This window comes from Pan paniscus, chromosome 16, assembly GCF_029289425.2.
Source record: "Pan paniscus chromosome 16, NHGRI_mPanPan1-v2.0_pri, whole genome shotgun sequence".
In the NCBI taxonomy this organism is placed as follows: Eukaryota; Metazoa; Chordata; class Mammalia; order Primates; family Hominidae; genus Pan; species Pan paniscus.
In genome coordinates, this window is record NC_073265.2 from 62,760,267 (window position 1) to 62,780,373 (window position 20,107).

Consider the following 20,107-nt stretch of genomic DNA (forward strand, 5'->3'; position numbering starts at 1 on the left):
TATACAAAAATCAATTCAAGATGGATTAAAGACTTAAACGTTAGACCTGAAACCATAAAAACCCTAGAAGAAAACCTAGGCATTACCATTCAGGACATAGGCATGGGCAAGGACTTCATGTCTAAAACACCAAAAGCAATGGCAACAAAAGACAAAATTGACAAATGGGATCTAATTAAACTAAAGAGTTCTCCACTCTTTCCTGTCCCACCCAGTGCTATCAATTCTGAACCTCAATTTTTCTGCCTCAGCACTTTCCTGGGTTATGACAGACTCTCATCAATTAACAGTAACTTCCTTTGGCAGTGATTCTTGACCTGGTGGGGGAACAGTATCCAAAGCTCCAGTAGCAGAAGCTCCCTCGGTGATTTTGACACATTTCCCCCTCCTCTTGGACAGATTCTGTGTCTTATATTTTAACCCCTAGCACAGTGGCCAGCTGTGGTAGGAGCTCAGTGATGTTAACCGCATGTTTAATGGCAGTAAGCACAGCATGCTATGAGAACACAGAGCAGGTCACTTAATTGTGAGAAAGTCAGGAAAAGCTACAGAGAAGCTATCAGTTGAGCCAAACTGAATTCTCTAGATGGATAAGCCTTAAAGAGATTCAAACAGGCGGATTTTCACAGCAAGGCAGATCAGTTATTGAAATTTATGTATGGCAAGTGGTTAGACACACAGGCTTCTTTACTAAATCTCAGCATTAGGAGGAAAGAACTCTTTCTGAATTTTGAACATTAGCATAAGTCAAATAAAAGTAAGATGTTCTATATCATTGGATAGGTAATAGATTTGTGGTCATCACTGCTCTCAAGAAATGATACTGGTCCTGGCATGAAATAGTCTAATTAATTTTTAAAAATAATTTCAATTTTCATTTTAGATTCAGGGGTACATGTGCAGGTTTGTTACCTGAATATATTGTGTGATGCTGAGGTTTGGGATACAAATGATACCATCACCCAGGTAGTGAGCATAGTACCCAATAGATAGTCTTTTAATTAATTGTAATAAAGTGTTTCATTTATTCACTCAATAAACTTATTGAAGCACCTTTTAGTGTTAAGCACTATAATAGGTGCTATATATTCATTAGCGAGCAAAACGAACTTAGCCCCTTCCCTCTTGGGGCTTATAGTCTAGCGACAAAATAGACATTAAGGAAATCACTATAAACACACAGACACAATGATAAATGCTATGAGAGAAAGTGGAATGTTAAGGGAAAGTACAACAGAGTCACCTAGTTGAGAGAGTAGGCAAGAAGTGAACAATGATCAGAGGTTAATTAGGCAAAAAAATTAGGGGGAAGAGGCAGAAGAGATATAGGAAACTCCATGGCAAAATAGTTTGAACAAATTGATGAAGAGCCATAAAGCAGCTCAACTAAGAGTTGCTGTTGAGGAGGAAGGGCACACCCCTTCTCAGGTCCTGCTTCTGCCTCTTCCTTGAGTTCATGCCATATTGTAGTGGGTATCCTCCCCATCAACTCCAGCGACAGTGGTCTCCTTGCAGGTTCTCAGACAGGCTATGCTGTTTCATGCCTTTTAAAAATTGTAGTAAAAAACATGCGACATGAAATGTACCCTCATTTTAAGTGATCAGTACAGTATTGTTAACTATAAGCACAGTGTTGTCCACAAATTTAAGCATTATGCATAACATAAGCATTAAGCATAACATTAAACAATAATGTTGTCCAGCACAAATGTTTGCACAAATTTTCTCATACATGCATAAGAAGCTTACACAGCTCAAAAATCAGAGCAATGTAAAAAGGCATAGAGAAAGCTTTTATTCCCACCCCTGCCACATCTGCACTGTTCGCCTTCACTCCCTGCAGATAATATTTTTATTAGCCTCTTGTGTATTAGTCCTCTAGTTCTTTATGTAAAGAATATACATTGTTATGTTCTCTCTTATTAAAAAAGTAGCATATAATGGACATTGTTATGTAGCTTGCTTTTTTGCCTAACAATATGTGTTAGAGTTCAGTTTATATAGAGCTGCACTGTCCAAGGTCAGTAGGAGTCATATGTGGCTGTGGAGCACTTGAAATGTGGCAGGTGCAACTAAAAATGGAATTTTAAATTAAATTTAAATTTAGATTTAAAAAATGAAAGCAGTGAACAATATTTTCCTATTAATCTCAACTTTATTGTTTTAGTAGGACTACATTTCACTTTAACTATTGAAAATCCAACATCCAAATTGAGATGTGGTATAAGTGTAAAACACACACTGGATTTCAAAGACAGTATAAAAAAATGCAAACTGTCTCATTAATGTTTTACATCGTTTACAATCTAGTCATCAATTTGTTCAGTGTTTTTTGATATAGTTGGCTACATAAAATATTAAAACCAATTCTGCCAATTTATCTTTTTTTAAAAGTGATACTAGAGAACTTTAAATTACATATGTGGCTCAAATTCTATTTCTTTTTTTTTTTTTTTTTTGAGACAGAGGCTTGCTGTTTCGCCCAGGCCAGACTGCAGTGGCGCTATCTTGGCTCACTGCAAGCTCTGCCTCCTGGGTTCACGCCATTCTCCTGCCTCAGCCTCCTGAGTAGCTGGGACTACAGGCACCCGCCACTGCACCCAGCTAATTTTTTGTATTTTTACTAGAGACAGGGTTTCTCTGTGTTAGCCAAGATGGTGTCGATCTCTGACCTCGTGATCCGCCTGCCTCGGCCTCCCAAAGTGCTGGAATTACAGGCGTGAGCCACCGCGCCTGGCTCAAATTCTATTTCTACTGGACAGTGCTGATATATAACATTTACTACTTTTTACACCTGTATAGTATTCCATTGTATAGAGTACCACAATTTACTTAACCAATCCACCTTTGATGCATACCTGAGTTGTTTCCAATCTTATGTTTAAAAAAAAAAAGCAGAAATGCTTACCCTTCTCCATGCATCACTTCATACATGGGCAGGTTGATCTGTAAAATGAATTCCCGGCATTGGGATTGCTGGGTCTAAATATAAATACATTTGTAATTTTGATATTGCCAAATTGCCCTCCATAAGCATTGTACCAATTTGCACTCCCACCCGCAATGTGTGTGAGTGCCAGTTTCCTCATACATTGCCACTTGAAACTACAATTAACTGTATTTTTGGATGTAATAATCAACATTTCTTTTTGCTAATTCTGAGAGGGTTTTAAGAAGAAATCATAAATGGTTTGTCTAACTTCTCTTTCCATTTGGAAAAAAAAACCTATTGATAAAATGCTTAGAGGTAGCATTTCAGAACTGATTTTTTTTTTTTTTTGAGACGGAATCTCACTCTGTCCCCCAGACTGGAGTGTAGTGGCGCAATCTCGGCTCACTGCAACCTCCGCCTCCTGGGTTCATGCCATTCTCCTGTGTCAGCCTCTGGAGTAGCTAGGACTACAGGCACCTGCCACCACGCCCGGCTCCTTTTTTTTTTTTTTTTTTTTAATGAAAGCATCAAAGAATTAACCCTCACTGTTTCCCAGGTTGTAAATTTCTATGAAAGTTGCAACTTTCACCATACTGAGATTTAGGCAGAGGGATTTTGTGAGGGTTCAAATGGATAAGGGACTACATTTTCTTCTGTTTTTTTAAGAGTTGGGGATTTCTCAGATTACTCCAGCAGCCTTCCCTGGCTGTGGTGGACTAACATTTAAGGGTAGACTGGCAGTTTGCATGCAGTTTTTGCATATTGTCAGTTAATCTCCTGGATTGGTTTTACTGTATGCTAAACATATTCTAACTCAATGGGTTGCTTAACTGAGGAAACCAGTGACAACATAACTGGCGCTTAAGAGCTGCCATAATCATCAGATAGTTCATTCCACTGACTTTATTAGTAAATGGCAGAGAAAGTTTATCTTTTCACTTTATGGATCCAACTGTTGTCCCTCATTTGAGACTTGTGTGCCCTCTACTGCCCTCTTTGCCTTTTTTTGTTTTTTCAGGTGGAAATGAAGAAGTAAACATTCAGTATCCAAAAGAAAACTGCTTTAAATTTTCCATTCATAGGAATCTGAAAATAAGATTCTTATGAAGAGAAATCTTACTATGGAGTTAGAGACGTGCCAGATAAGTTAATAAATCAGTATAATGGAACCCTTGATTTGGGGGAATATAAAATATTTTGGCAAATCCTAGAGGCATAGAAAGGCATTTTATATCAAATATGACTATGGACACTTAACTATCTTTAGTATTGTATTGATTTTCAACATAAAAAGATTAAGAAAAAAAGTTGTCTTATGTTCCTCATGCAGGAAAAGCACCAGGACATTGAGGACTTAGTATAAGGGTCATCCTTGGCAACTGGTTTTATTGAGTCATTGCTACTATGTTTGAGTTACACAATAAATAAATATACAACTTTCTAACAGGAAGTAGCTGCAGCCATAGCTATTCTTCATATTTTTGTTTCTGTTGCTAATTTTTGCCTAATTTTGTTTCAGGAAGGGTTTTCACTCATTGGTAGCAAGGACTGGTTGAAGATTGTAAGACGCGTGGATTGTCTGTTGTTTGGAACAACGATAAAGGCAAGATTTAAGCTAATGATCACACTCTTCTCATCTTCTATGTGTGTATGTTGGGGAGGTATTTGGGGGCATCTCTTGGTAGGTGACGGGTACTGGGAAGAATACAGATGTTTAAGAAAGGTTTGTACTATGAGAAAAACATGAAACAAGGACCGTAGAGAGGCAGAAGCCTCATTAGCAGGAGGACATTGCTAAGGAGTCAGGCTCTGATGGATTTCTCAATATGCGTCTGATGGAGCTGTGCAGCCATTCTCTATCCCCCAAGCACAAATCGGAAGTGGAGTACATCACTTGTCTTGCGATTTGGATGTTTAAAAAGGTGTATACCTTCAAATGATTCAGTGAATATGTATTTTCATTTTTTCTTTTTAATATTAAAAAATTTCCCTTTTACTTGCTTTCTAGCTGTATTAAGTGTAAAGAATGATCCTCATCAAAGAAACAGTCATATTAATCACCTGGATCATTTTCCTTCAAAAATAACTATGAAAACCAATCTGTTAACATTCATGGAGTAGATAATATTGAAATTTAAGTGAAAGATACTAATTTTTGAGGGACTCAGACTCTGTTAGACGATTATCTAGTGGAGGGGTATTAACCTGGGGTACACAGACCCCAGAGTCTCCATAGAATTCAGGGGGTCCATGAACTTCCATGGATTTTCACTGACCTCTAATTGAAATTTATCATTTCCTTCCACTATGAATGTAAGGCCAGCAGACCACAGTAGTTTTAGACCTTCTCACTAATGGAAATCACAGATACTTTCATATCACATTTCAGTTGTTTCTGACATCTCAAATGTTTATGCTCATCACTACCTCAAAATTAAGGTGTTTATTAGTCCTCCTACTAGATCTTTATTATCAAATACATTAATAAAGAAGCATATATATTAGTTCACAAATTAGTGCCTTAATATTGTAATAAACTAATTCAGTATAATTGGTTTCTTTGTAAACTTGTGCATTTTGTGTGATTAAAAACATTGTTCTGAGAAGGGGTCCACTGGCTTACCAGATTGCCACAGGGATCTGGAGCACACACTCCAAAATGTTCAAGAACCCCTGTTTTGTTTCCCATATAAGGAAATTGACTTAAGCCAATAGCCCAGGTTATGACTAGCTATCAGAGAACCAGGCTGCCCTTTGATCTTTGGACTTAGCTCCAGACCACATCATACTGAATGAATGTATAGATCTCTGAAAAAGTTATACCATGCTGTATGTTTGATACTTGAGTTTTAAATTTTTCTAAATATACATTATTACTAAAATTTTAAACTAACTACAAAGAGCAAAATAAAAATCAACCATAATTTGATCACTCAAAAATAATTATTAATATTCTGAAGGTTTTACTAAGCATATATACTGTATCAGTTAGGATTGTGTTCAGATGCATGTAAGAGAAAAATCAGCTATAATGGCCTAAAAAACCAGATTTCTTTTTTTTTCACTTAAAAGGAAATCTAGGCTGGGCATGGTGGCTCATGCCTGTAATCCCAGCATTTTAGGAGGCCAAGACAGGTGGATCACCTGAAATCAGGAGTTCAAGACCAGCCTGGACAATGTGGTGAAACCCCATCTTTTCTAAAAATACAAAAATTAGCCAGGGGTGGTGGTAGATGCCTGTAATCCCAGCTACTTGGGAAGCTGAGGCAAGATAATTGCTTGAACCTAGGAGGCAGAGGTTGCAGTGAGCCAAGATCGCACCACTACACTCCAGCATGGGCAACAGAGCAAGACTCTGTCTCAAAAAAAAAAAAAAAGAAAAAAGAAATCTAGAAACAGGCCCTTGCTAGCATCCTCCAGCAACTCAACAGTGTCCAGGTTGGCATCTCGGTAATTCTCCTGGCCTCTCCCTCTTGGGTGCAGAATGGTTGCTGCAGCTCTACTATATTTCCATTGAAGGAAGGTCAGCATCACCTGGCCCTTTTATAAGGAAAGCATCCACTTTCCTATATAGCTCTCCACCACCCACAACTCCCAGAAGATGCCTGCTTATGTGTCATGGACCAGTGTAATATGGCTGTCCCAAACTGCAAAGATTAGGAAAATGAGCGTTTGACATTTCCAGCCCCTCTTGTGGATTGGCTTGTGCTAATTGAGTGTCCACCATATAGATAATTTATAAAATGGGGATTGTAGTACTTTGTATCCTGTTCTTTTTATCAGGAACATTATACCAAGTCATTAGATAAGTCTCTGAAAGAAAACACTCATAATGGCTTGGTAGCGTGTTATTGTTTGGATGCACTAGGGTTTAACTCATCGCTAATTTTTCACTATTATAAAAATGTTCTGATTTTCATAAGGATTTATTTACAGGGTTCTTGAGATAGAAGTCCTAGAAGTATACACTTTTTTTAAAAAAAAAAATATAAATTTGCCCTCCCGATAGGTTGTCCCTGCTTCTACTGTACTGGCAATGTGTAAGAATGTTCATTTATCCAAATCCTCTCCAACGTGGTGATACAATTTAAATTCAAAAACTAGTTTCTAATTTGACAGGCAGAAATGAGCATATTCCTTTAATTTGCATTTCTTGTTAAAACTGATGAGAATGGTAATGTAACATTTGTATTTCTTCTGTTAATCACCTTCTTTTGCCTAGTTTTTCTCTTCTTCAAACTATGTATAATTTGTGTAGCTATAAAATTTTATATATTTGTGTATATACTGTATGCACAGACTTTTTAAACATTTAAAACTAGGAACCATTTGCCTGTTATTGTCAATGGTTTTTTTGTTTGTTTGTTTTTGAGACGGAGTTTCACTCTTGTTGCCCAGGCTGGAGTGCAATGGCGTGATCTCAGCTCACTGCAACCTCCTCCCACGTTCAAGCGATTCTCCTGCCTCAGCCTCCTGAGTAGCTGGGATTACAGGCATGCGCTACCACACCCAGCTAATTTTGTATTTTTAGGAGAGACGGGGTTTCTCCATGTTGGTCAGGCTGGTCTCAAACTCCCGACCTCAGGTGATCTGCCCGCCTCGGCCTCCCAAAGTGCTGGGATTACAGGTGTGAGCCACCACACCTAGCTGTAAATGGTATTCTTTATCCCAAATATATTTTCAGCCAGTTATTATTGGATTTTTTTCTGAATTAGTTTAAATTTAACCTCCTTACTAAACTTTTATTAACTGTTTTTTAATTTCTAGGAAAGTGTTTTTATAATTTACAGACAATTGTATTTCTTTCCAATGATTTATATTTTTTATTACTTTCCCCACCTTACCGAATTGTCTAGATCTCCCAGAATGCTGTAATCATAGGGTTATAGTATCTTTGACGTCTTCCTGACTTGCATGGGAAGTAGTGTTTAGACATTAACTCCATCTCTGGCTGTTAACTGGCTTTTTTTTTTTTTTTTTTTTTGAGAAGAGTCTAACTCTGTCCCCCAGGCTGGAGCAGTGTTGTGATCTCTGCTCACTGCAGCCTCAACCTTCAGGGCTCAAACAATCCTCCCGCCCCATCCTTCTGAGTAGTTAGGACCACAGGAGTGTGCCACCATGCCTAGCCAATGGTTCGATATTCTTTATCATGTAAGGCAGATTCTCTTTCAATTATAGTTTATTTAATACCTTTATCAGGATTACATATCATTTTATCAAATGCTTTTTGACAAGTATTAAGATCATGGGTTTCTTCCTCCTTTGATCTATTGACTTGATGTAATATGTTGACATTGAACCAACAGATTCTTCTTTTGCCCTACCTGGCAAAGAGTATCTCTGGTGCATCTTGGCTTGGATAACTTTTAGTTTTCAAGTATTATGCCAAAACACTATTATTTAATTGACAAATGGAAGAAGTAAAATTTTCATTCCTTTTATAGCAATTTAATATAAATTCTATGAGTAGTAAACATTATATTTCTTTTCTCTCTGAACTAAGTAGGTTGAATAAATTCTGCCTACTTATAAGGTAGGCTTCCCTTTTTCCAGCAATTCTGATCAAATAGGGGGCTAACAATAGACATATAATTCCTTATCTTAAGGGCACTTTGGCTCAAAGAAGGAAACCCAAACAACCACTGTCCTCTTTACTTCTCACTCCCAGTAACTCACTGAGGAGTTTTTAAAATGATTTCGTCTAGCCAAGGCTTTGAGTATTGCCTTTTAGTTTCAAAGCAAAGAATCAAATAAAATGCTGAAGTACCTTCTCTGGTTAAGACCTTTTTCTGTACTTCCACATTTTCCATAGTAGAGGAATTCACAATTAGCGGTGGGAAAAACTGCTTCAGTTGGGGTCTTAGTGGTAATGGAAAATTTCTTACCAACCTGGGTGATGAATCTAAAACCAGCGGGAAAACCCACTGGGTTTTTATGAGGCCTCTAGTGTCTCCTTGGCTCTCTATGTCATGTTAACTGGGCTCCACATTTTCCAGGGCATGACGATGCCTTGGAACACCTACTGTGGAGCCTGTGGCCTAAGCATCTCTGTATGGAGATGCTATTCATACCTGTGAGCCAGCACTTAGTAGGCCTAATCCCTTTGTGAGTACACGTAGATAAGTGAAAAGAGATGAGCACTTATCCTTAAATTTGCTTCCTTGAGTCTGTATTAGTTGTTATAACTTGAAATTAAGTGTTCTGAAGGAGAGTAGGTGCAACTTTACATGTAAGCCACCACTTCAGATACAGTAATTATGAGCCCATCTTCTTAGGTGATAGAAACTAGAGACTGTATATTTGGCGAAGTTCGTGATTGTTGGTATACTTGAGAACTTTTCACTTCACAGCAAGAAGCTCTTTCTGACTTTTAATTATGGCATAAAAATAAATCTCATCAAGACTTTCAATCTTTAGCAGTTCCTCTGGTTAACCCAGTGGAAAGTTTTCCATTATGGTAACCTATGGCATTGAGGATATAGGATGGAGATACAACTAATTTTCAGATTTTTCCTGATGTACCTGGGTTTTATCTTGGATCCACATGCATTGAAGTGGTATTTCTGGCTTTAGATGATAAGCTCAAATTCTAAAATTTTTACAGAAGCAAACATGGAACAAGACTTCAGTTACGCTATTAGACATGTAACCTACTCTGTTGCTTTTTTGGAATTATACTCCAAAAAAAACCCTAGCTATCCAAACTGATTATTATATACATTCACATATAGATACCTGTAGACTTATATAACTGGTCTCAGGTTTTTGCCCTGCTTGTATGCTTAGTGTCTGCTTGTGCATACAGCTTTTTAAAGCTAGCTATGAAATACAGTTGCTGATGTCACTGTCAGAAAGTTAATTGCAGAATCCTAATAGCTAATATAAGGGTACTTCATATAGATGTCTTCATATAGAGTCTGTTGGAAACAGCTAAATAACTGTAAACAAGAAATCAGTTTAATTTCACAAAAGAAGATTCATAGTAGTATTATAGATCGAATGTATTAGGTCTCTTATCAGTTCTTTTCCCTTCCTCAGGGAAGGTTAGCTTTCAATGACTCTTGATAATCTGGGGATTATCCATCCAAGAGGAAAATGGCTAAGGGCATGAATAGGTAATACACTAAAAGAAAAAATACAAATGACCAATAAGCATAAGAAAGATAGTCAACCTCACTTGTAATCAAAGAAATGAAATTTTTAAAAAACTATGTTAACCTAGTATGTTGACAAAAATTTTAAAAAAGAATCTTCAGTGTTGGAGGGAAATGGGCACATAGATTCTTGGTGGGAGTAAATAAGCCCTGTCTTGCCACAGGGGAGTTAGGCATTATGTACCAAAATATGAATTACACACATCCTTTGACCCAGCAAATCTGCTTTTAGGCATGTATACACAAAGATGTATGTATAAGAGTGCTTGTTAAAGCTTTGTGGTTTACAATAGGAACAAAGGCTGGAAATAACCTAAATGTTCATCCATAGGGGGCCAGTTAAATAAAGGAATACTCTTCAGCCATTGAAAGTAATGAGGTATACTTCTATTTTTATATATTTGATGTTAAATTAAAAATTATGTTATAGAACAGCAATGTATTTTACATATACACACACAATATATATAACCTATAAAAATATATTTATCAGTGAACTCATTTTTGATAAAGGTTACAAGAACATACCCTGAGGGAAGAGACAGTCTCTTCAATAAAGAGTTCTGGGAAATTGCTGAGGCAGGAGAATCGCTTGAACCCGGGAAGTGGAGGTTGCGGTGAGCCGAGATTGTGTCATTGCACTCCAGCCTGGGCAACAAGAGCAAAACTCTGTCTCAGGAAAAAAAAAAAAAGAGTTCTGGGAAACTGATATCTATGTGCAGAAGGATGAAACAAGACTCCTATCTTTCACCATATACAAAAATCAAATAAAAATGGATTAAATACTTAAATCGAAGACCTCAAACTATGAAAACTACTACAAGAAAACACTGAGGAAACTCTCCAGGATGTTGATCTGGGCAAAAATTTCTTCAGTAATACCCCACAAGTGTAGACAACCAAAGCAAAAATGGACAAAGGGGATCACTTTAAGTTAAAAAGCTTCTGCACAGCAAAGTGAAGAGACAACCCACAGAAGGGGAGAAAATATTTGCAAACTACCCATATAACAAGGGATTAATAACCAGAATGTATAAGGAGCTCAGACAACTCAATAGGGAAAAAAAATCTAATAATCTGATTTAAAAATGGGCGAAAGATTTGAATAGACATTTCTCAAAAAGCAAATGGTAAACAGGTATATGAAAAGGTGATCAACATCACTGATCATCAGAGAAATGCAAATCACAACTACAATGAGATACCATCTCACTCCAGTTAAAATGGCTTTTATCCAAAAGCCAGGCAATAACAAATGCAGGAGAGGATGTGGTGAAAAGGGGACCCTGTTAAATGGTTGGTGGGAATGTAAACTAGCACAACCATTATGGAGAACAGTTTGGACGTTCCTCAAAAAACTAAAAATAGAGCTACCATATGATCCAGCAATACTACTGCTGGATATATACCCAAAAGAAAGGAAATCAATGTATCAGGATATCTGCACCCCCATGTTTGTTGCAGCACTATTCACTATAGCCAAGATATGGAAGCAACCTAAGTGTTCATCAGCAGATAAATGGACAAAGAAAATGTGGTACTTATACACAATGGAGTACTATTCAGCCATAAAACAGCCATACACAGAATGGGTATAACTGGCTAGCCATACACAGAAATACAAAAATTAATTCAAGATGGATTAGAGACTTAAATGTAAAACCAAATGCTATAAAAATGCTGGAAGACAACCTAGGCAATACCATCCAGGACACAGGCACAGGCAAAGATTTCGTGACAAAGATGCCAAAAGCAATTGCAACAAAAGCAAAATAGGATCTAATTAAACCAAAGAGCCATGCACAGCAAAAGAAACTATCAACAAAGTAAACACAAAACCTATAGAATAGGAGAACATTTTTGCAAACTATGCATATGACAAAGGTCTAATATCCAGCACCTACAAGGAACTTAAATTTACAAGAAAAAAACAACTCCATAAGAAAGTGGGAAAAGGACATGAATAGACACTTTTTTTTTCTTTTTTGAGATGGAGTCTTGCCGTTGCCAGGCTGGAGTGCAGTGGTGTACTCTAGGCTCACTGCAACCTCCACCTCCCGGGTTCAAGTGATTGTTCTGCCTCCGCCTCCCGAATAGCTGGGACTACAGGCATGCGCCACCATGCCCAGCTAATTATTGTATTTTTACTAGAGACAGAGTTTCACCATGTTGGCCAGGATGGCCTCGATCTCTTGACCTTGTGATCCTCCTGCCTTGGCCTCCCAAAGAGCTGGGATTATAGGCATGAGTCACTGTGCCCGGCCTGAATAGACACTTTTTAAAAGTAAGACATACATGCAGCCAACAACTATATGAAAAAAAGCTCAGTATTACTGATCATTAGAGACATGCAAATCAAAACCAGTGAGATACCATCTCATACCAGTCAGAATGACTATTACTAAAAAGTAAAAAAATAACAGATGCTGGCGAGTTGTGCTTATATACTGTTGGTGGGAGTGTAAATTAGGTCAGCCATTGTGGAAGACAGTGTGGCAATTCCTCAAAGACCTAAAACACCATCTGACCCAGCAATCCCGTTACTTGGTATATAATCAAAGGAATATAAATCCTTCTGTAATATTGACACATGCACATGCATGTTCTTTGTGGCACTATTCACAATAGCAAAGACATGGAATCAACCTAAGTGCCCATCAATGATAGACTAGAAAAAGAAAATATGGTACATGCACACCATGGAGTACTATGCAGCCATAAAAACATGAAATATTTTTTGTAGGGACATGGATGGAGCTGGAGGCCATTATCCCTAGCAAACTAACACAGGAACAGAAAACCAAATACCACAAGTTCTCACTTATAAGTGGGAGCTAAATGATGAGAACACATGAATACATAGAGGGGAACAACACACACTGGGGCCTTTTGGAGGGTAGAGGAAGGAGAGGATCAGGAAAAATAACGAATGGGTACTAGGCTTAATACCTGGGTGATGCAATAATCTGTACAACAAACTCCCATGACACAAGTTTACCTATGTAAAAAACCTGCACTTGGACCCTTGAACTTAGAATAAAAGTTAAAAAAAAAATTATGAGATCTTGTTACTTACAACAACATGGATGGAACTGGGGGTCATTATGTTAAGTGAAATAAACCAGGCACAGAAAGACAAACATCACATATTCTCACTTATTTGTGGGATCTAAAAATCAAAACAATTGAACTCGTGGAGATAAAGAGTAGAAGGATGGTTGCCAGAGGCTGGGAAGGGTAGTGGGGATGGTTAATGGGTCCAAAAAAAGAAAGAATGAACAGGACCTAGTATTTGATAGCACAACAGGATGACGATAATGGAAATTTTTAAATACACGAGTATGGTTGGATTGTTTGTAACACAAAGGATAAGTGCTTGAGGGGATGGATACCCCATTTTCCATGATGTGATTATTACTCATTGAATGCCTGTATCAAAACATCTCATGTACCTCATAAATATATACACACCTATGTACCTAAAATTTTAGAAATTAAATATACATGAGTTTGTATATATTCTTTTATACACCCACAGATATATATGACTCTTCATATTTTTTCCAATGTTGGATAAGATAATGATAATGGATTACTTTTATATTCAGGGGAAAAAATTAAATGAATTAAAATATAAAGAGTACCAAATACTGGCAGTGAAAAGGGGTAGTGGTGCCTATTCTTCTAAACATGATAGCTTACCATTATCTCAGCCATGCCAAGAGTTTTCTGTAATCTAAATATATGGCTTTACTTGATGGGTTTATCTAAATAGTGTAAATTGTGAACAGGAAAATCAAGGACTATTTATTTGCTTATAGGAACTTACAGGATTTTGTTAACTGTAGTTAGGAGTGTTTTCAAGGAAGCAACATGGTATATATATTTCATGAGGGAAAAGGACTGTCACTGTGCTAAGCTTAGCATCTACATTTCTTTACAGAAGAAACTGATGAAAGGTATACAATATATACAGTCCTGTTTCGGGAGGCTTTTATGTAGGTTGACTCCTCTAAACTAGGCAGAGTAGTAGACTAGAAAAAAGGGAAACTATTCTAAAATGATTTTATGTTATTGTTATAATCTAGATGTTTTTACACTTAGATGTTTTTATACTTGTAATCAAATAAGTTTGATGTAGTTGACAGATTTTTAAATTTTTTAAATTGCATCTGTCCCACATTTGCTAATTTGCCAAGGGATGTGACTCATACAGCAAATTAAAGACAGCCTTTCACTATGCAACTTGTATGGTAGTCTGGCCTCTTTAAGGATAAAGGGTACTACAGATCATTAGCATGAGATCTATTAGCTTTGAGCATCTGCCTGTCACTCTTCCCCAGTATTGTTTAAGCTCACTGCCTTGTTTAACATAGTTATCTACCTGGTTTGGAATTACTCAGTTTAGAAAAGTTTTGAGCAGGACTATGCTTGCTGTATTATTATCCTCACAGATTTTTCACTTAGGGAATTAGAAGCTATGAAATCTTTATTCTAAAGCACGATAAAACACTGATCTGCAATCAGTATAGTGATCTTCCTGTCTTTATGATATGAGCTTTTCCACTGTTGCTGATGTCACTTCCCAGAGGGAAGTGAATTTTAGTATGATGAACAACTCCCAAAAGGGGGAAGAAAATGAATTATTGGCTTTTCTATGCCTGCATCAATAAGTGAAGATGACTGTTCCCTTATCTATACCTCTTCCTCCGCCAAGCAAAGGAAACACTCAGTGGAAGACCCCACAGTAAATAGTTATATGATGAGGGTCTCTCATGATAACTTTTGATTTGTCAAACAGGACAAGAGTCGCCTGTTTCGAGTACAGTTCAGTGGAGAGTCAAAGGAGCAGGCGCTGGAACACTGCTGCAGTTGTGTTCAGAAGCTGGCGCAATACATAACCGTTCAGGTGCCTGATGGAAACATCCAGGAGCTTCAGCTGATTCCTGGCCCACCCAGGGCAACTGAAAGTCAAGGGAAGGATTCTGCAAAGAGTGTCCCACGGCAGCCTGGAGTAAGTAGGCTGATGTGTTGGTTATACAGGAAACATGACAATGCAGTGCACGATGGGTGGCCAAAATGACAGTGGAGTTTGTCAAGTCTGTTAGGTTTGTAGTTTAAAAAACATCTATGTTGGGTGACTTTTTAAAATTGAGGTCGATACTCATTGTAGCTCCCTATTCAGAAATTAGGCAGGGAGGAGTTCCAGCTGCATTCTGGGTGTCACTATAGAACAGTGGTTCTCAAAGTGTGGTCCATGAACCCCTCCCTAGGACTCTTCCAGGGGGCCCACACGGTCAAAATTATTTTTCTTAATATTTAAAGAAATAGTATCACTTGCCTTTTTCACTGTGTCAACATTTGAATTGATGACACAAAGGCATCGTAAGGCTGCTGTCATCTCATACAGATCAGGCAGTGGCACCAAACTGTACTAATAGTCATCGTGTTCCAATCATTCGCAGTAAGAACAAACTAACGAAATAACCCTGCAGTCTGCAGTACCATGGCTGTCTCAAGGGAACGCACCTGTGTGACATTTGTATTTTGAACTAGCCTCTTTTTTCATAAAATACCATCATTATGTGAGAGAACAACAGACTATGGTAATTCAGATTTGGGTATTTGGCAGACATTTTCTCAAAAATCAGTGAAATGAACTATCACTTCAGGAAAACAACTGATAGTATTTATTGAAAATGATAAAATTTAAGCTTCCAAGTGAAAATTAGAATCTTGAAAAACTTGTATCTGCCACATGAGCTTCACAACTTCCCAACCCGGAAGACTTTTCTAAAGGTGCTATTAATAAATGTGATTTACTTGTTTGTAAGTAATTACCTGATGAAATGTGTCAATATTTGAAAGAGTATATTCAGTGAATCAGTATTGTCCAGATGACCGATGCCTGAATGCCACAAAATTATACGTGGATAAAGAGCTATTCAAAAGTGTAAGATAGGCTAAAAGATTGTAATATAACAGTATAACAAGTTTATTGCTATGGTTTCAGATTCTATATTGCAACTTAACTTTAAGCAACTCACTCGTTGAGTTTTGGTGTTGTATCAAGGAATATCCAGTTATCTGAACAGGCTATTCTAAAATACCCCTCCCTTCTCCATCTATAATTTGTGTGAGGCCAGATTTTCTTCATGTCTTCAACCAAAGCAGCACATTACAGCAAACTGAATGCAGCAGCAAATATAAGAATCTAGTCACCTTCTACTAAACTAGGTAGTAAAGAGATTTGCAAAAATCATTATTTTGTTTTAGAAAAGTTATTTTCCATAAAATGTTTTCAACATTAACGTAAAGTGGGTTTATTTTTAATGAATATTTTAAAATTCCGTGTTAATTTCTAATATGATAAATACCAGATAAATGTAACTCAGATGAAAGTTCTTTGAAGGCCTCATAAGGGGTCTTGCGATAAAAAAGTTTGAGACTCATGACTATAGAATTTCTCCCAGAAATATGTGTTCTGCATTTCTTTGGCAGTTTCAAATATTATTGGAATAAGCACCTACCTCTGTTCTTGAGATGAGATACTACTTTCAAGCTGGGTTTTGCATTTGCTTTGAGAAGTGATTTTTCCAAACCTGGTTTTCCATTACTTCATCATGTTAGTTTTCCTTAACCAAAACACCTCATTTTTGCTGTTTTGTCACTATGTTTCTTTTTTTTGAGACAGAGTTTCGCTCTTGTTGCCCAGGCTGAAGTGTGCAATGGCACGATCTCGGCTCACTGCAACCTCGCCTCCCAGGTTCAAGCCATTCTCCTGCCTCAGCCTCCCCGAGTAGCTGGGATTACAGTCATCCACCACCATGCCCAGCTAATTTTTGTATTTTTAATAGAGATGGGGTTTCATTATGTTGGCCAAGCTGGTCTTGAACTCCTGACCTCAGGAGATCCACCCGCCTCGGCCTCCCAAAGTGCTGGGACTACAAGCATGAGCCACCACACCCAGCTGTCACTAAGTTTCTTGTTACTCATAATTTGTCTAAGGTGAACATAAATTTTCATTATTTATTATACAATCTTTTTCTTTAAGCAGGTGCTGCATGATTTCCTCTTGAATGTATTTAGTTTACCAAACAGATTTTGGTGTTTTCCTTCCCTTCGTTTGATTTTTGTGAAGATGTCTTAATGCTGAAGCTGCTTGCCTCACAAACCCTGGATCTAGTTTCAAACAATAATGCTTCGTCTATATTCAGCTCCTGCTATATTCCTTAAGAATCCCCTCCCTACAAATGGGTTGGTTGTTATGAGGTATTTTATTGCTTATGATTCTTTGCCCTTTAGTTTTTCATGTTTCACTGCCCGTTAGATTCAGATGATAGTATAGTATACCCAGTGTATGGAGTGTAACAAAAAAACCCAAAAGGGTTCCAGATTTTGGGAACTCAGTCTGGAGTTCCTTATAAAGGTAATGAAGTCACATCACGCTAGAACCTCATCAGGCTACACAATTATCTAAATATTACAAATGCAAATAAATTGAAGTTGTAACATGCAGTAACAAATGCAGGCTGAGTTGTGAGCTACAGCCCCAGATGAAGGCTCCAGCTCTCTGATGTTAAAGACTGGTCCCAAATGTCTAGGTAGAAATACCTGAGAAGTGGTTAGGAAACTTTCATGCCTTTCTTGATTCTATTTTCAGGGACTCTTCTGAACTGTAATTGGGTGATTTGACTAAGATAGCATGATGTTGTGCAAAGACTACAGGCTTTGGTATCAAAATGGATCTAGGTTAGAATCCTGGCCCTATTTCTTAGTAGCTGTGTGATCTCATGGAAGCCAATTAGCCCCATCTGTAAAATGGTGAGATTAAAATGCTGTATAGAAAGTACCCAATACAATGTCTGGCAAATATAATCACAAAATCCATCATTACTATTATTGAAACCAATGTTACCCTTTCAGATGTGCCTTCCCTTGCAAATGAACAAATCAGCATCCTAGTCAATTAGCAAGGATCAGAACCGCCAGAGCCAAGAGAGGGCATGATAAGACAGTGTCTGAAGCTGCAGAGCAGATGATAAGTTAAAGCCATTGGATTAAATTCCACCAGGGTACAGACCTTGTGAGGCACCACCTAGAACATTCTAGTTTTCCTAATGGCAAAACATAAGGTTTGCCCTTAACTCTGTTGTACAAATTTTGGTAGCATGTGCTCTTTCTCAGAATCCGTCTTAAGAGGTACAAGCCATGGCCAAGGTTCTGGTCATTTTGCTGCTCTCTTACATTCAGGTGTGTCATTTTTGTAATACCTATATATTTTTTAGTATAAAATAGTTGTTTCCTTCTTTGCAAATAGAGATAATTCTATTTCAAGTTCTTGAGTCATTTACTGGCTCATATTTTAGTTTTTGCTTTTCCTCAGCCTTGTAATTTTGTTAATTGTGGCTTAACCAGGCATTTCTCAACCTTAGCACTTCAAAGGCAACCAGCCCACCCCAGGGAGGGGGATGGGAAAGACAGTTAAGAGGATCGCAGTTCCTATGTGGACTCTTTCCTGTTAGCACAAAACCAGAAGAAAGTAGCTAGGGGACTCCAGCTACTGTGTGCACAGACTCTTCCATCTCTATGCTGTTGCAGAGGTGGACCATCTAATCCTAGAGCCCGCTAGCCTCAGGTGCTTCAGTTCCACTTAGCTATTTTTTAGTGTTTATGGCAGACAATTTTGGTTGACATTAGTTCTTTGTGTGAGCTGAAATGATAGGTATTCTAGGAAGGCATCATATGTCATAGCTGAAGAAACACTAGGCACTAGAGGCTGCCTTGTTTTTACAGAGGAGAAAACTGAAGAAACTGAACAGAGAAATGGGGCTTGTCTAAGGGCTCTTGATTATAGAGTCCTTTGGCCCTTTGGCCATTTTGCTCGTTTTTTGTTTTCTTGTCTTTGTTCTTTCCTTCCTCACTGTACCTCCACCCCTCTTTTTTGTTGTTGTTGTTTGATGCTTCCAGGTCTGGTTTTCTGCTACCTACTGACTAGCAACCATCAGATTCTCTGTAGGACAGAAGACAGAATTTGGCATCTCCCACCTTCTGGTAGTCAGACTTGTTGCTGAAGGACAGAAGCGCCCTCCAAAGAGTGCCCTGTTTCCTCCCTGTATTGCACCATGAGCTCATACCTAGTGCAGGATCACCACTGCTCGTCTGGAGATTAGCACTGCAGCACTGCAGCAACCTCAGGTACCCAAGGCACATTGGGGCCTGCAGACATGTGGCTAGGAAGGAACGGAGGTAGGGCCCTTCATGCCTCCAGACCTCCTGCACCTTGTTCATTCCATTTGCCTGGAAAGCATCCCATGTCCTACCCGAGAACAACTTATTACCATAGATTCTCTCCAGATAGCATGGACCTTAGAGCATCCCTGTACTTCCTGCTTAGCATACAGCCCTCCAGTTTACCCACTTCTCTGTGAACCTCTAGCACTTCCTGAGTTGCAAGATAATTCATGGTTTTACTTGTTAGGTTCTCACTAGGTTGTGGGCTTCCAGAGGGCAGGACTATCTTGTTCTTTGTCGCTCCTATCCCCGTACCACCCCAGTGTCTAGTACGTAGGAGGTATAAACAGTTGTTGAAAGAAGATATCTGTAAGTTTTACTTACAGAAGAACTCATTCTTTCAGAATATCTAAAATGAGATTAAAAAAATCATTTTATTGAAAACATCAGTTGTCTTAAAATTATAGGAGTTTCCCCCCATTTTGCATTTCTTCAATGAACATGTATTACTTGAGCAATAATTTTTAGAGTGTGACAAATCATCAGAAGCTGGGGTCCGTCCACTGCATGTAGGCTGCCATGGTAACAGCACCGGGCCCACCCTCCAGCACCTGGTCCTGAATCCTAGGCTGGGCCTCTGACAACAGAGGAATGCCCCAGTGTCTGACAGGAAGAAGCACTAACAGCCTGCCAACTGCTGAGGAACATCAAATAGAGGTCAGGAGCCGCAAATTTAAACTCAGTACTTCTGCTGTGGTAACTCAAGTAACCCTCCGTTTAAATCAGG

The 20,107-nt window shown here is 38.2% G+C and overlaps 1 protein-coding gene across 2 annotated transcripts in view; it reads left to right on the forward strand.

Annotated features, from left to right (window-relative positions):
• The window catches only part of REC114 (REC114 meiotic recombination protein), a 112,797-nt gene that overhangs the window by 88,586 nt on the left and 4,104 nt on the right, over positions 1 to 20,107 (forward strand). Inside the window, exons 3-4 of one of the 2 annotated variants that reach the window (XM_003818569.5) lie at positions 4,452 to 4,535; positions 14,888 to 15,100. In XM_003818569.5, coding sequence (XP_003818617.1) covers positions 4,452 to 4,535; positions 14,888 to 15,100 — 297 coding nt within the window. The remainder of the gene's footprint in view (positions 1 to 4,451; positions 4,536 to 14,887; positions 15,101 to 20,107) is intronic. The other variant, XM_055098509.2, reaches the window with a different exon arrangement.